The sequence below is a fragment of the Saccoglossus kowalevskii genome, chromosome 3, assembly GCF_978046115.1.
Source record: "Saccoglossus kowalevskii chromosome 3, keSacKowa6.1, whole genome shotgun sequence".
In the NCBI taxonomy this organism is placed as follows: domain Eukaryota; kingdom Metazoa; phylum Hemichordata; class Enteropneusta; family Harrimaniidae; genus Saccoglossus; species Saccoglossus kowalevskii.
In genome coordinates, this window is record NC_140643.1 from 45784473 (window position 1) to 45802402 (window position 17930).

A 17930-nucleotide genomic window follows, 5' to 3' on the forward strand; every position below is an offset into this window, starting at 1 on the left:
CCCTACTTGGTGTCCTTGGAATACGACTTGGTGTAGAAGGCAAAGATGAGCTCCTTCTTTCGCTATCATGAAGTGAACGATTTCTTATTTTAATTGCCATAGGTACATGGTATTCGTCATCACTGGTCACAGGTGTAGCAGCTTTGCACTCTTCTGTATTTGTTCCAATACTCGCGGTTGTCATCTTTAGGGCTTTAATTTTTTCTTGGAGAGCTTTTCTGTCAGTTGATTTCCTTTGTTGACTCGCACATACGAATATCTGATGATTCCCACTATACCTGTTGGGGATGCCAGTTGTTCCTAAAACAGACTCAGCTGTCCTACTAGATGCACTTTGTTCTGAATCTATATGCCTGTTTCTTGGACTGCTTAGTGAGGATATTCCTCTCTCTGTCATTTCTGTGCTACATGTTTCATCAAAACTAGTCCCTGTCGCAATGTTCTGGTGGGTTTTGGTTGTTGGAGTTGGTGGCGATGTTCCACACTCAACCATCTGCTTTGTCTCATCCATCTCAAAGCTACCTACTGCTGTACTTTTCTTAATTGTTGGTGTTTGTGGTGATGTGCCAGTTTCAGTAGTTTCCGTTTTTGATAAAGACACAGGTTGGTCAAAACTAGTACCTACAGCTTCACTCAACATTTCCTTCTTTTGTCGCATAGATTCTGATAACTGGTCATATGTTGATGTATCGGCATCAGTTGCTGTTCTTGGGGAATATCTTCCCATTATTCGCCTTTCATCAAAACTTGCACCTACAGTGGTAGAAATACTTTTTGTATGCTTTGGTGTTTGATTGGATTCAGTTTCTGTGCTTGTGTCCGTGGTTGGTATTCTTGTTGTAGGTTCCAGCTTTCCTTCAAAACTTTTCCCCATACCTGTACTTGTTGTTCTTCTTGGTGGTACTGGTGGTTTAGGGGGCTTGCCTGGCTTAGTATAATTTGTATCAGGATCAACTGACTCCTTTTGTTTTCGAAGAGGAAGTCTGCTTCTTTCTCCTGTCTTCCCAACAGTTTTAGTTTGAGGGTGTTGTTTTCGATTTGAGTCATTTCTTTCAAGTGCTAGTTTTGTTCCTCGTTGTCTAATATCTTTAGGTGGACTTGCGAGATTGAATGTTGTTAATTTATTTGGAGGTTCAAGTGTTGGGCTACTTGGCTTTGGATCCGAAAATGTCTCTGTAACAAGTTCAGGTGTTATTGGCGATTCCAGAATAGAATCTTGCGACCCAACACTACTGTCTTTGCTTATTTGACACTCAAGAAAATGTGTAGTGGGTGATTGCCTAGCAACAATAGATGTTAACTGCTCATCAGGTTGTGTCTGTGTTATATCAGATTGTTTCACTAACTTCTGGGGTAATTTAGAATGAGAAATATTATCTAATGATCGTGAACGTATGTATGATCCTGTCGTCTTAGTTGGACTTGAAGTAGCTTTGCTGTAAAGGGGTAGAGTATCAGTTGACTTGGAAGCAATCATAGTTGAAGGGAGAGTTCGACGAATTCGTTTTTTATTTCCACCATTTTCAGTTTTGAGAATTGGCAGCCTTTCATCTAGATGTGCACTTCTGGCACTTTCTTCCACTGAATCATTTTGAGATCCACTGGCCCCAACAGGCAATTTACTTGTCCTTGGAAGTGGCACAGGTTTTTGTCTTTTCTTGCAAGATAATTGTGCATCACTTGTCTTTGCTCTTGGCTTTTCTGGTGATTTACTAGGTGATTTATCTTCTTTCTCATCGTTTGCTTCTTCATATTTTGATACCACGAATATAGCACCACCCCTGTCTTTGACAACAGTTGCAATGGTATCGAAATTCTTAATTATGTTGTGATGAAACTCATTTTTTTCATTTAAAGATTGACTGCCTGTATCACTCATAGAGTCATTATATTTTAGTTCCTCATTCGTCATTTGTTTCTGATCAAGTTCTTTATATGGTTCTTTCGTTTTAGTGGCTATATCCTGAACAATTGCTTTCTGTGCAGATACATCTTCTGAACTAGTGTTAAATAATCCTTCATCTCCTTTTGAAGTTTCAATTTCGATTTTCAGTTTTGAAGTCGAGTCTTCCTCAGGTGAATGTTGTTTAAAAGTTTCAATATAATATTTGTATTCCTTTTCAGTTCTTTTAGTTGTTGTTGACACACTATGCTCTGCTGTAACATCGTGAGTAGGAATGTTTTCTTCTGTAAATGTTTGGATTTTTTCTGGCCGTTGGCAAGGTTGAGGCAGACCTTCTTTTTTCTCAGACTCTTGGTTTATTTTTGAGACAATTGATAATTGTTGTTGAATTTCTTCTTCTCTAATGAGCTCAGCTGATTCCTCTGGAACAACATCTAAGGCACGTTTCTGCAAACCAAAACAAATGGATTTTTCAGGCACATTGTTTGCCTCCTCTAATTGTTGTGTGTATTTGGCAGCATGTTCTTGCAGTGAATCATAATCATCTGACCCCTTGCTTGCAGCATTGGAAGTGACAACTTTCTGGGTATCTTCAGTTGTAACATAATCAACATTATCTATAGGCTCAATTGGTGATTCTTCTGCTAGTTCTGGATTCGAATACTCAGGAGATTGAAATTCTCCAGCTGGATGATCAGATTCCGGAGTCACAACCTCTACATCCCATATTGGAGATAAAGGAATTTCCATTACAGGTTTAGACCTCCGCCGTTTTGGTAAGTTTGCTGGCTTTGGTCTTGTATACTGTGGTGTGTGCTGGGATTTGGGGTCTTCTTTTCCCACATTTCGAAGATCATGAAAAGACTGGTAACGTATTTCTGGACCTTCTTCTGGGTGGGTTGGTGAACTGCCATTTTGCCCATCCTTTCCATTAAGACCACTGTCCATACTACCAATTCCTGATTCTATACTTAGTGACACATCAAGCCCTATCAATTCATCTTTACCAGTGTTAGCTAGCTTTGAATCACTTTTTGCTAGTGCTGGCTTGCTACTGGCAAGAGATCCTGATTCAATTGTCAGTTTTTTGCTACCAGTTTTTATTTCACTATCACTTAGACTCTCATGAGCCCAATCTTGTTGATGTTTCTTATATTGTACCTTGCTAACTGGTGGGATGTCGCCCAGATTGTCATTACTGAGAGAAGATGAATTTTGCAATATCCTCTGTGGTCTTTGTTCGCCTACAGATGCGGATTTTTGAAGTGTATGTGCTCTGTCATCTGAGGGCAAATCTCTATTTTCAAATAGTTCAATTTTGTGTTTTACTGATATTTCTTTAGAGGCTTTTAGAGTAGACGAGGCACTTTCTCTCTCTTTTGAAAAATCATTAGCTTGCACAGTTTCTTGGCTTTTATCTAAGTGTTCTGGTACAGTAATTGTTTCCTGAATGTCTGCATGTTGTGGGGGGTGTGGAATTGGAGATTCCTCTCCATAAGCACCAAATCGATCTCCTACAGGAGATTCGGCAGCCCTACTTATTACATCTGATACCACATTTTCTGAGATTGGCTCTCCTGGTGTGTCTTCTTCTAAGCTATAACTTGTTCCAGCTAATTCCAGCAGTTGTCTTTGCATTTCATCTTCATCCAAACTATCAGCTGTACATAATTCTAGCAATTGTCTTTGCATTTCCGCTTCATCCAATGACTCTGCTGTATCTTGTCTCTGCAAACTTAGAGACCTCATTTTAACAAGCCTAGAATGCTGCTCTACTTCTTCTGGCGATTCTGTAATATCATGTAAATCATGAACACATGATCTAACAAGTCTTTCATGCTCTTTCATTTCATTCACTGACGTTAGCATGTCCTGTTTTGATAAATTGACAACACCTTCACTGCTTGACTGCGTACGATATTCATCCATATCAATTTCCTCTGTAGATGATATTTTTGTACTTGCTCCTAGACCACTATCATAGGTGGAACTTGGGCTAATGTTATCTGTGGAATGGTCATCGTTTACAATATCTTTTCCTTCTAATATACCAGATTTCGCTTGAGTCATGCCTTTTTTAAGACTAGCATCTGATGACTTGCTGCCATCCTCATCACTAGAACTTTGTCCAACACCTACAAAACAATAAATACGAAACCATATAGAAATGTGCTAATTTATCATTCAAGTATCTTCTGCATCTTAACATAAATTTGTTTTGGTGCTTACGTTTGCCTTAGTGGTTGGTTTCTTTTCAATTAGAAATATGTACGAACCTCGCGATCTGAGTTCATGTTCAGGTCTATCTTCCAAGGATTCAGAATGTTCTAACTGATTTCTGTTTCTCTCCTCACCTGGTGCACCTGCATAGAGCATGGAGTCCTCTGATCTTGGTGATGACGATCTTCTATCCTGCAATAGTGAAGTAATGCCCAACATCAATAAATATACTCAACTAAATCTAGAAGAGAGCAAACAAACAAACAGTTATGTCAATGTGATCACTCACAGCTGCATTGACTGCCATGAACACCTCTTCTAAACTACTTCCTCTACTGAGGCATGGTCTGCTGCCATGTCCATGATACCACATTCCAGAGCTGGTGTACAAATGACGACGCTTTTGACACATGTGACACAGCCACTTTTCTTTCTGGAATAATAATAATAATAATGGGTTAATATTGACAACATATTAAAACAAGATAATGGTAGTATTTTGACTCATAAAAACGCATTTTATAATGTTGTTTTCTGGAGCCTGGTACGCTTGTATGCAAAGATTCCAGATTAACACAGCAATTTGGAGTCAAATACCTACCAGATTGTTTTGATTGGTTATGGTTATGCAACTAAATGGTTAACCCTGCATATTTTATGCATCATAACAAATAACAATATTCATATAACCTAAATTTCACACAGGAACTGAAGTCAACATCCAATGACAACATAAGAGTCAATAAATAAGAAAATCAAACTACATTATTGTCTTACGACCGTTATGACCTTTTTGATCCCCGTTGATAGTATAAAGGTGACTAAAGTAACCTTACGATTGAGCCTAGGTCCCAATATGTTAATAAGGAATAAATTGTCACTGAGAAGGCGCTCCAAGTCTGCTCAGTTGTTGATTTCTAAGTCCCTGCCGACAATCCATAATTGGATAGGTATATAAACAATGCATACAAAAGTGGTTGAAACCCAGACGAATTATGTGGAAATGGATAGTATGTTTTTTTTATTATTTATTTGCACCGATGTATTATTTGAGGTAATAAATTCAAGTTGAAATCACACTTGTCTTGGTCTCTTTAAGTAGGCGATACCAGATGTTTATTTAGGGAAATTCAATTCCATGCTTGATTTAATTCAATTATAGATATGTAATCAGAGTATGTAAATAAGACATTATTCTTGGGAGGTGAAAAATATAATAGTCGCCATTAGGTTGTTAGCATTTTAGATACTCATTCCATAACTGTTTGACCCCAGAGTTTAACAAATTAAATTTGTTTTGAATATCAATTTGCTACGCCTCAAATCGACTCTGATAGTTTTTCGCCATGTCACGAACCTCGTAGAGTGGGTATGATTCCATGAATGCGTGTTAGAAATGTTGTGATTGACATCGCTTATTAGGAAATAACTTATTGCCAATTTTGCAATTTCTTTCATATGTATAATAAAATAAAATAATACTAGTTGAGCAGAGATTCTCATTTCAATAACTGTACTTACATAATATGTCAACTAAATACTCCTGGTACATAAGTTCACGTCACAACGAATGTTCTAAATAACGTTCTCAAAGCACAGATATCTAATTTGTTAACACTGATTCTGAAATTATGCGTCTTCTTGTTATTTTGTTGTTTTGTTATTGTCTTAACCATTTAATTAATTAAATTAATTAATGTACACATTTAAACTGCCTTCAGTTGTGCGTGTATTTTTTTAAACAGTACAAGAATGGGAATGGTAAATCAAAACATGTGGTGAAAATACAGTCACGTGATAGTTGCCAATTCAATAAATTGTCACGCTATATGAACACCACCGACGTTTAATTTAGAACTATGTCACTCACGAATCGCTAGGAAATCCTTGAGGATTTAAAGTAAAGAAATACATATATAGATATAAACATGAGGCGCACGGCTGATGTTATCAAAGTAGAAATGCCAGGCAGATACTGAAAGTGATATCACATGATTGTTAATCCTTTTTTTTCAGTGAACTGACGATAACAGTCATTATCACTGTAATGAGCCTCAGAGGAAATGATTGTTGATTATGCAGATAAGACAAGAAAAATGTGTTTAGTTTCAGGCAAACCTGTGTGGCTCGAAATCGATTGGCGGCAGGTTTTTAACATCAATCAAAATACCCGGACTCTTTCCTAAACTGCAACATACTGTAATTGTTAGACATGGCAGGCGTAAGGTTGTACTCATGTTACATTGCTTGGCGTGATGTTTTCCTTTTTTTTTAGAGATCAACGATTGTGGCCATTTAGATGCTTAAGAGCGTTACTGAAATTGCATCTTATAATAAAGATATAGTTCCTTGTCTTTCAATTCTAAAATATGTTCCAATCCTGGGATTTAGCAATAACATTTACCTAAAATACGCTTGATTATAGTGATTCATTTGAAGTGATATTTACGTCATTCATTCACACTATAGTTGCCATTTCATGTTATGATGATGGTTCGAACGTAAATATCATATTATGTTATCATATATTTATTATAATATATTTTCACGTCATTGAAATTGACTTCACCTTAGTGTAACTACTACAACAACCTAGAGCGTTTGGCAATACAAATATTAAGTAACAAAATTTACGGAAATAATTGCGCGGAAAATAATAGTTAAAATTTTTGCCAGAACAATACTGATCAAAAATGAAGAAGAATTACATTAAAAATATTGAATATACATGTTCGGCAATTAATACTGCATATACTCTATTAATCTCAACGTCCCTCATAGATTAATTTAACATGAAGTGTTTGTAATAAGTACAGCAATACAAGCTACATTTAGGGGGTATATCCTGGCGGCAAAATAATGTATACTAAAATGAAAATAATTAACAGATAATTATATAATAATTAACAAATGTCGTCATTTCCATGATAAACACATATATTGAAAATTATATTTGCTGGTCAAACCAAGATTTAAAATGTCATAATGACTAATAAGACAAAACGACGTAATTAAATATGATCAGACACAAATTGTTATTGTGAATTATTGTAACCACAAGAAAAAGACAATTGTATGTAAATAAAATCGCCATATCAACCAAAACTAAATATTAAAATGTCCAAGTTTGAAAAAGTTCAGATAAAAACTTTTATCACAGGGAATAATTTACGCCGGAAATGATGATGATATACCTTTTCCTTTATCCATGATACGGTCAAGGTAATAAAAATGTGAATTTAAAAATAACAATATTTTCAGTAATTCGGAATTATTGTGAAAAGAGTTGCTGTAGCACCATCATCTTATTCATTCTACAGTGAAAGCATTTCATTGTCTCTAGAGAATATGCTCGCCGATATTTCCGGAATAGCTTTAATATTTGAAATTTGTATGTTTCGGGCAAATAAATGAAAAATAACATACTCTGTAGAAATGGGCCAAATTTCATTGATTGTACGTATATGTTGTGTTTTCATACAGTAACCGTTACCATAGTAATAACAAATACGTACATATGCCAACAAAATGTATTAAGTACGCGGTTCAAGTGTCTAATTACATCTTAGGATGGAAATTATTAAATCCCGGTAGAAAGATAGTTATGCGTTCTTGGGTACTTTCCAGTTAAGTAAAACACAGCGACAACCAAGGTTGTTTAGTATATATAATGTATGTCATCATGATACCTTTCATCAAAAATGTAAGCTTCTTACAATGGCATGGCACACCTGGCGCAATTATGATGATATAGTTCTGCCGCCGTAGATTTACATATCAGCCGACAGCGATAGAGAGTAATTAATTATAACAGTCTAGTGATTTAGAGTAGCATTCAATCAATTATTGTCAACATCTAGTGAACTTCACGCGACCGAATGCAAATTTATTTACAAGTTGCTGGCCATCAATTCTTCAAAAAACATCTGTAGGAGATCTTCTTTCATCACTTGACACACCACATCCACGAGTTGCGATTAACGACAAATTCAACGACAAAGGCAAAATAGAATCATTCAATATGCTGTGACGTTGACATACCCCCTTTTCTTTTCTCTTTACTTTATACTTGTATTCTATTTATCTCGTTACCATGGTTTTTGTGCATAAATTGATAGAATAATTTTGATATTTATATATGTGGTTAACGTAAAAAAAATGCAGAAACGGGTTTGTCTCATTGATAGAATATAAATTTGCATGAACATAATAGCTGATATTCATATTATTTACTCCGTCAATATTTTGAGTAAGAAACATTACCCCCAGCCACACTCATCATAGTGTAGAAGTATTCCCACCACCAAAAAAGGTTTCAGACTCATTTTATTTGGCCAACTTTTTCAATAGTTGAAGAAAACATTCCTTTCTAAAATCCTGAACCGTTCTCAAGCGTGAACCAATATGCAAGAATATAATTATGCAATATCTACATATGAATGGTGGAATGTGGAAATGTTTAATATGCAAATTGGTTGTGTTTTGCCAATATATGTATAGACACAAGTCTAAGTGTTGAGTTATAGAAATAATACATGATCACATGACCTATGGGTGAGAGGTATTCTCTCACACAATAATGTAATTTAGGTATCCGAAGACGGAAAAATGTCGATAGTTATGTTTCGAAATTGGCGCTGTGGTGATTGTTCCGAAGTTAAGGTGAAAAAATGCATTTCAAAAGTGATTCAGATTTTCTTTCTGTCATACATTCTCTTTCTCGTTTTTGACACATACTACTCCACATTACATTTCGTTTATACAAACTAGTGCATCATTAAGCGAAGTAACACATGCATATACGGTACGACACATAACAATGACATTTAGCTTGGTGCAACCATGCTTATACCTCTATTGCGCAACACAGACACACGTGGAAGGATGTCGACGCTGTGTTTACTAAATGTGTGTTTACAAAGTGTGTGAATGTGTGTTTACTAAATGTGTGTTTACAAAGTGTGTGAATGTGTGTTTACTAAATGAGAGCATTCATTATTCCAAGGAGAATACAGGAAAGTGTTGCCGTGAAAAGGGTAATTACAGTGTGACGAATCAAACCAGGCATGTCTACAGTTACACAAAATTGATGCAACTAAGCGGCCCATACATAGTAAGTGGAGGTGAGAAATGTTAGGAAACACATAGATCGTATTCTATAGACATAGATTTATGCTGTACGTCGCGTCCTCTAGAGGAAGGGCATTTCCTTGACGTTATAATTACGTATATTGTGAAAACAACGCTGTTCAAATCAAATTTTGTGCTTAGAAGTGCAATCGTTTGATATACAGAATATGATGGACGACTAAAGATTCAAATATTCTATGGTTTGATCGGCCTTCGTGTCACGCATTCACGTCATAAAAGCGCTACGTCACTAGAAGACGCGATTCATAAGAAAACATGATTGGCTGAAAACAGCAAGCAATACTTATTTCGTATGCCATGTACGTACAATGGTAAAAATGTGTTTGTTAAAATTTACAAGTAGTGAATTTTGAATAAATTGTTGGTGTCATCGTGAGATTATTCAAGCGGATTTGTTTATACACAATATCTTACAATTTTACAAGACGTCATTGGGTGGGGGTGTGTGACATAATATTTTTTTAAATTAAATAAAGATTTACAGACTGTTCATTATGTACGCAGCTCACTAATGACGCACCCACCTCAAGCTCATATAGACATGTAGTTTTGATAATTTACAATGAAAAATATGTTAGAAATGTTAATCACAATTCGAAGTCATTAAAGCTAATTACTCATCTGCCTTCCCGTTGGAATGACATAGAGACATTCTCGTTAACCGCGTAACAACGTAAAATTATACCCGTCTGTGGGCGCATAATTACCTGTCTCACTGACGAAATCACATTACAGTTGTGTGGTTACCCGATTGTCACTGACGCAAAATATTATTCTCAATGTTTAAAGAAAATATGTCTGCCGGTCAACGCCCCTTCTTCTTCTTGTGATTCATTCAGTGCCATTCAAATTTTCGTGGTAAACCAAGTGAACTAGAGAAGCAGTGTGTTAGAATGCCAATGAGCCTGGTGTGCATTATAGATAAGTCTACTGCATATCAACAGTGACAGAGCTCAATTTGTTTGCATACTAAATTGCACAGGGAAATCTTGACATGAATTCCAATGAATTGCCGCACAGTGGTAAACACGTCAAATTGGCGATTATTGATGATATGGTTGCGAGGTATTTCACATTCAACCGAAATAAGAATTCAATTAAAAAAAATGTCGGCATCAGAAAAAGGATTATTTAAATTGGGATTCTTGTTTAACGACGCTCATTATAGACTACTATTATGAATTAAAGCTGCGTACATATTGCATTATGCTAAGCCATATATTAGATCGGGTAAAAACGAAATCGAAAATATTAGTCCGAACATTGTCGGCGTCGTTTGCTTGAATAAAATATAATTGCATAAAAAAAATAGTCTTGAAAAGGCACACTTACATAATGTCCGTCAACATGGCCGTGTACTCGTATAAATAAATGTAGGCTCGAAAGTTGAATTTGCATAATGAGAACAAGCATCATGGGTCCCAAGAGAAATGCTAACCCTTGCAACAAAGTAATCCGCACATTTATCACACGCCTGCTAAACATATTCTATACATGTCTCGCTTTTGAAAACAACTCAGAAATGTTATTATTGTATGATTTCAACGATTTCAGCAGCGCCCAACGGGATATGCTGAAAATATGCTGCATATATTTTTCATAGAATCCAATTCCATTTACCAGTACGTTGTGAATAGTACTATTTTAACTATTATAACTGTGTGCTTTTAATGTCAGTCGTTTATTCGAAAACAAAAAAATTGTTGGGTGTACGTGCCCGATGGGTTATTCTGGTAATTTATTCATGTATTTTCTTTGTAATTATACCAGGGCGCTCTTATTGTGGAGGAATATGGCGATAACGGCCTTTATATTACTTCACATAATGACATTGATATGTACATATGCCCACTCTACTTATTACTTTACTCACTGTAATTGATTGATTCTACACGTGATACGATAACTTCATTAGCATAAATTAACATAATAAACATACAAACCGACAATGATACTGAATGATTTAAGGTATATTGATGCAGTTTCGTAGGCACTCAGATTATTATTAATTTTATTCAAAAAGCTCTATAATTTTAACCGTGAAACGCCAAGACTGAATATTAAACAAAGCAAACATTTTTGTTCCGATTGCAGATGAACGTATATAATATATAATTCGAGTCTGAACCATTAAATTGAAATCGATATCGATACATAATTTCAGTCATCATTTCGAGGTCAAATAAATTAAGTTTATACGTATTTCCTGTTGTCGTATATTCGACAGTAAAATGGATATTTTACGTCAGTTATACTTCACTTGTGGGTTCTAAACCGTCTACCCCGCCTCGTTTAATATCCCACAGAACAATCACCGCGAGAAACGTGAATAATAAGTACATTTCCTGGAGCAAAGAGAATTAATGAGACATTCCGGGTGAATGTCGAACATATTAATTTCTGACCTCTTTTACCTTAGGGTGGAGACACAGCTCATTTGACAGATTGGGAGATGAGAACGATCTATATCAAGTGATATATATATATATATATTGGGAAAATATCTCGACGTAAATCTTCCCCCTCTCTTGTCTCATGTTACTAAACAACCATTAATTTAACCAAAATTGTGCCAATTTATGTGTAAGAGTTAAGTTATTATTAGATTGAAATTAATAATTCCATCTACGTATTATTGATAAGAACGTGATCAGACAGTTTCGAGAATTTCTTTTGCACCAGATAACAATAACTAGATTCATAAAGTTTTCTGAGACTTTGAAATCAACACTGACTGACGGGATTCGCATGATTGGGCAAATAATAATTCTGTTTCAGAATTGACATTTTGAAACATAAAATATATATATATATATAAAGTCTAAATATTTCATTTAATCTATAATTAATGCTCGACAGCTTATACAACAGGGTATAATGTGTTTACTGGCCTACCTGAATCGGAGTTTTTTAAATATACATACATCACCATAGAAACGAGGACAATCAAACTCTGGAATCTGCAGGATATGTTGATGACTATTTCCATTTGTCAACGTGCAAGATATTGGCCTGATTAATTTTCTGACTAAATAGAAAGCTCATCAAGTACATCTGTTGAAAATAGTTACGAATTGCACAATCTAATCACATTACCGTGTCTCCTAAACATCCCATAGTTTGACGTAACCTTGGATACGGTGTCGACAGGTTTTCCTATCCATACAAAACCACATTATCGCTCACCGAATCCGATTACAAATCTACTTTCAGTCCCCGTCGGCTTGCTGCCATCATAAGTGACATTGTTCTCATTAATGCTGTATTTTTAAGTACAACTGGATAAACAACCGAATCCTGGAATTGTCTCTGTAATCAAGTACTTATTTTACAAACGCTGTCCAACGTAAGTGTCGTGTGTAATAATAAGGGATGTAGTAGAATTTATCGCCAGTCGGATAGACTCTTAACGCAAATTGTAGTTGTATTGTGATTGGCTAAATTTTGAGTTAGAATACACGTTAAATCCGTAGGTCGTTTCTGTATGTATATAAGAACATTGATATCAGTATCAAAACGAACATATGCTGCAATTATACGTCATCGTAACGATGGCAACAAGTCGAATAATGTTAGCATACAATCTATTAGCCGAATCCGAAGAAACTCGCGCTCACCTTTAAGATAGATTCGGATATTAGAAGCGGAAGATTTATATCTTGAAGTAATTTTAGAGCTTTTTCTGTCAACCATCGAACAGACCTTACATTAACTTTACGTTGAACAATGTCACATAATAATGGTTCTCACGATACGTATGAAATTAGGGTCGTTTCCTGCACTTCTATTTTAACGTCGCCAACCATGGCATCACTGCAGAGGATACAGAAACTCCGGCATAATCGTGCAATTATTTGTTTGTTTTTTGTTATTTCGTTTTCGTGTCACTGACACCGCGAACCAACAATAAAAAGAATGATGACTAAAATACATATGTAGAAAATATATGGGAATATGGATGATCCATGTATGCCACGGCACTTTATAAAAACAATTGACTGTACCTTTAACATTAAGATCAAATGAAATAGTTTATCTGTGGTGAATACAATGTATAAACAATAGAACACATCCAATCGAGTCCAGGGATTGGTAGTATTCATCTTAAACTAACTGGATTGAAGCGAGAGCGACCGTGCACGCTAGGACGGCGTGAAGAAATGCGTAACGAAGGTAATAAAGTAATATATTCTGACGTGATGACGTAACATGCACTCAATTGCACAGAAGTGATCCCATCTCAGTTCGTTCATTTGAAAGGCACCTCTAATTCAAGAAGAGTTCGTCTCTCTAATATTGTGTTTGTATGTACCAAATGAGGTCTCTCTAAATCCCCTTTAGAGTCAGCACATTTTGACGAGTCTAGATAGAATCCTTTAATAGGACAAACGTGATCGTGTGGCGAGTACAAAGAGATTCCACAATCCATGTGACTTTCTGTGTCTGGATAAATATCAGGATTTCGATTACTATGACATTTATTACATGAAATCCATTACAATGGTACTCGTATTTCAAAGCTCTGATAACTCTGAACATGTTATTATATCGCATTAACATTGTCATATTACGTTGTTAAGAAACATAGTTGTAATTATTGTCTAATTAATCACACCGTTGTTTATTATTATTGAGTTGTTATTATTGATTTATTATTATTGATTGAATTGATCTAATGGTTATGAATATTGAACACGGCAGTCTAGCATTAGTAGTCGGTGGATGGATGGACGAATTTAGCTGACAGTCTCATTTATTAACTTATACAGTCAGGATAAATACTGAACTTTTAATGCAGATCTGATAATAATTCCCGATAATAATTCTGTATTTGCAGTACGATAGAGTACAATGCACGGCGGAACCACGCATGCGCCCTGCACGATCAAACCAATTGGGAGATTTAATTCACCGGCAATGTGAAATGAACCAGCTATGTGAGCGCACTGTGAAATGTATAGCCGAGATTTTTTCCACTGTTTTGCCAAGAATGTGTGTTCTAAGTGGCCTGTCGTTTTTAATGCTCGTTAAATGAGTCGATTTGATTTATATAAAGACACTGTGCAGCCTCATAAATATCCAACAATACAACAATAACAAATGCAAGTACTATAAAAATGCGTCCACTAATTTGTTGTACCAGTGATCAATGTACTTGATAGCAAATATATTTCAAGGTCAGTAATCGATTGTAAATTGTTCTTTAGAATTGTATGAGGTGTAGTAATTTTAAAATGCCAATGGTGATGCGAAAGCTTTTTAACATGAAAACATCTCATCACTGAAATTGTTTTTTTCCAGTGTTGCAATTGACTATGAGCACCACCCACTCTATCACTCTATATTCTATTCTATGACACAAATCGTGAAATGATGGCGCGCATCTAGAATATATATATATCGATCAATTGACGTGCATTTTAAATAAAACACACTTATTACTATTAAAGTAAATAGTATCAGATGAGACATTATCGTATTATCCTTAGGCAAGTCCTCCACTGTCACGAGGTCACGGTGTCAAGTCAAAAATTAACCGAATACGCCAAATTATTCAATATTTTTACCAACTTGACCGGTTTAAAATTACACAATTCGTGCAACTCAAGGATATTTCAGACTGATGGGCACCAATTTAGTTCAATATAATTCTATGCATACATTAATAGAACCAAGATTACACACCGGTCAATATTACATATGCATGAAACCATAGTTTATTAGATACACAAACATTTATAATTGGTATGGTTCTAGTATCAGGCAGTATCGTCCGGCCCTGCGAACGTCGACACCAAATGTGCATCAAAGTGTAGCAGTCCAGCGTGGAGCTGGTCGACCCATTGAAATTTACGGAGCCACAGTTCACGAACTGAAGCATCGAATTCTACTTTTGCAACAGTCAATCGTCGATTGGTTAACAACACATGTCTATTCAAATTCTCAGTCCAGCGAAATCCAGGGACGACATCTGGGGCATGTACTACGACCCACTTTCAGATATTCTACCTCTGATTGTGGCATGTTATCAGCTTACACTGTGATAATAATTACTATAAAATGATCCAGACTACTCGGTGAATAAACTGTGTTTCCATCCTCCAGTCATTAGATATTATTAAACACGTCTAGTTTGATTAAAATTATTCATCGTTACCATGTCTCGAATCAATTTTAAGGCTGTGTGTAAACAAATTTCGTCATTTTATATGTGTTTATATATCGTCATATATCACAAAATTCAAAAAATTCATTCATTCATTCATTCATTCAATCAATCATATTAAGAGATTCCAATGCGTACGTTCCTCCAATTATTCATCTACACTATTCCCGTGTCACAAACACAATGTACCATGGGTTAATAGATAACCCATCGTAATAGAAATTCAGTTGTAGTTTTACTCACACATTTCTGTGCAATTTAAAGTCTTAATATACTCGTCACAAAGAATGTTGGTATGCAAGTTATGAAAATTGAATATAAAAGTAATTAAAATATTTATAATCAATATAAAGATAATAAACTCTTTAATATGTTAATCATCGTGGTTTCAATTCCTGGACATCAAAGATGACATAATTTACGCTCACCTTTGAATGATGGTTGGTAATTAGCTGTGCGCTGTATAGGAGAGCTGCATGTGATGGTTGGTAATTAGCTGTGCGCTGTATAGGAGAGCTGCATGTGATGGTTTGGATGAAATTTAAGCTCATATTTGGGTTTGGGATTAAACAGATATGATGTGTGTATTGATTTTGCTTTACGAGAAAGTGCGTGGGTGAGTAGTTAACCATTTGGCAAGAATTCAAATCTGACATTTGCACATGTGGCTAACCAAGCTGAACACAATCCTATCTACTTAGTATATTATTCAAAATGTATTTTGTGATTCACACGCTGAAAAAATAACGAATCCAACGATTTTTTATTGTCATAAGTGTACGGTGGCTCTCACCAAAAACGAATAATTCAACAATGTGTGATACTATGTCAGAGTTATCAACATTCAGTTCACTCATAAATATAAACTAATGACATCGAGTACAAATTACCCCTACAAAATACATCGAGTTCAAAGCAGACGGTCTCATTACTTAGCCTTGTGAATGATGGTATTATAGTAACAATATAGCGATACACATAATTACTATATAATTTAATTAATGTTGGGTAAAGTTAATGAGAGTTACTACGAAATACAATTTCACGTGATTTGAGTTATGTACAAAGCAAACACTGCGCAGACAGCACAGTATTTTAGTTGCTAGGATACTTGGTTATTTGTATCTCGGTATAACATGTGCAGAGGTGAAAATATAATTATTAGACAATCTGCCATGTTTTAATTACATCACAATGAGGCGGCTGGGGGATTAAAAAACGAATAAGCAGATTACGAATGTAGCCTCACTGGTATAATACAGTCACCATCTTGTAAACTAATCGTGATACTTCGTGATAATGATACTTCAGCGACTCATACCAGCTTAATTACGCGCTCGGTGAACTAAATTCGCCGTAATGAAGCCAACTTAGACCGTAAAATAATGATTCAGCAGTACGACGCCACGAAGTAGAGTAATACAGAATGCGTATTATAAAGAATAATCAAACACTACTGTAAGACTTATCCTTGAACGTGACAAATAAATTATTTTCATAGGTTGTTTGAAAATCAACACTACATGCAGTATGGTATCCTAATAATAAAACAGTGGGATATTCCGTGAAAGTGTTGATTTCAAGGTTTAAGTTTTAAACAGCTGTAAATGTGTTGTAATCTTACATATTACTAATTGTGACTGGAGGTGTTCTTGTGGAATGAGTTCTGCCGGCGTACAAACTGAACATATGAAATTAATTAAAGGTGCCCCTATGGTTGGGGATTTACGAGGGGAAAATATCAGGTATACAATAAAAATTGAGAAATTCAACCGATTCACTATAATATAACACAGATTTATACAGTTCTTCGTGCCCACGCCTTGAACGTAGCCTCGACGGATCAGCGGGTAGACTTTTGTTTTAGAAATTCACGAAACAAACAACAGTACTACACGCTGCAATTACTATATCTGTTACGATAGTGGTTGTCACCTATCACATTGTATTGATTACAAATTTAGACGATATGAATTCTGAATCTGTTTCCTGTTTTATTTTCTTGAGTGATTGGGTTTTATAACGAATAGTCTATAATAAGTTTATAAGCTTCGTTTATTCATGATACCAATAGTCCCGGAAGGATCTCGGTTTATACATTTCTCATACATCAATGCCACTCTTATTTACACATTATTTATACTCAGTTAAACGAATAATTATAGTATTATCTATTGGTAACCTTTAGTATACATATTAGTATACAAGCATTTTTGAAAAATGTTTATTTTGGAAATAAAAGACGACGCGTTACCCGTTATTGTGTGATGAGCTAGTCCATTATTTAAGCCAACATTCCCATCCAAGCTCTGTTCCCACGCAAACATGTGTTATATTTTATGACTAGTCAATTCAGACGTGTTTTTTTTTTTCAAGAAGCAAATAGCGTGGCTAGATATTGATGATGCCTGTGAACGTGTTTGGGTTAGTTGGTACTTAACTCGAGTTAGTTGTAGCTACCTCGGGTTAGGTCGTACCTGAATCGGGTTA

At 35.5% G+C, this 17930-nt stretch overlaps 1 protein-coding gene across 1 annotated transcript in view; it reads right to left on the reverse strand.

Annotated features, from left to right (window-relative positions):
- LOC102805687 (uncharacterized) overlaps positions 1-17930 on the reverse strand; it is an 88473-nt gene that overhangs the window by 65867 nt on the left and 4676 nt on the right. The window contains exons 3-5 of the mRNA XM_085497534.1: positions 4413-4556; positions 4180-4315; positions 2-4038 (exon numbers count right to left, since the gene is read on the reverse strand). Of these exons, the coding sequence (XP_085353660.1) occupies positions 2-4038; positions 4180-4315; positions 4413-4556 (4317 nt within the window). The remainder of the gene's footprint in view (position 1; positions 4039-4179; positions 4316-4412; positions 4557-17930) is intronic.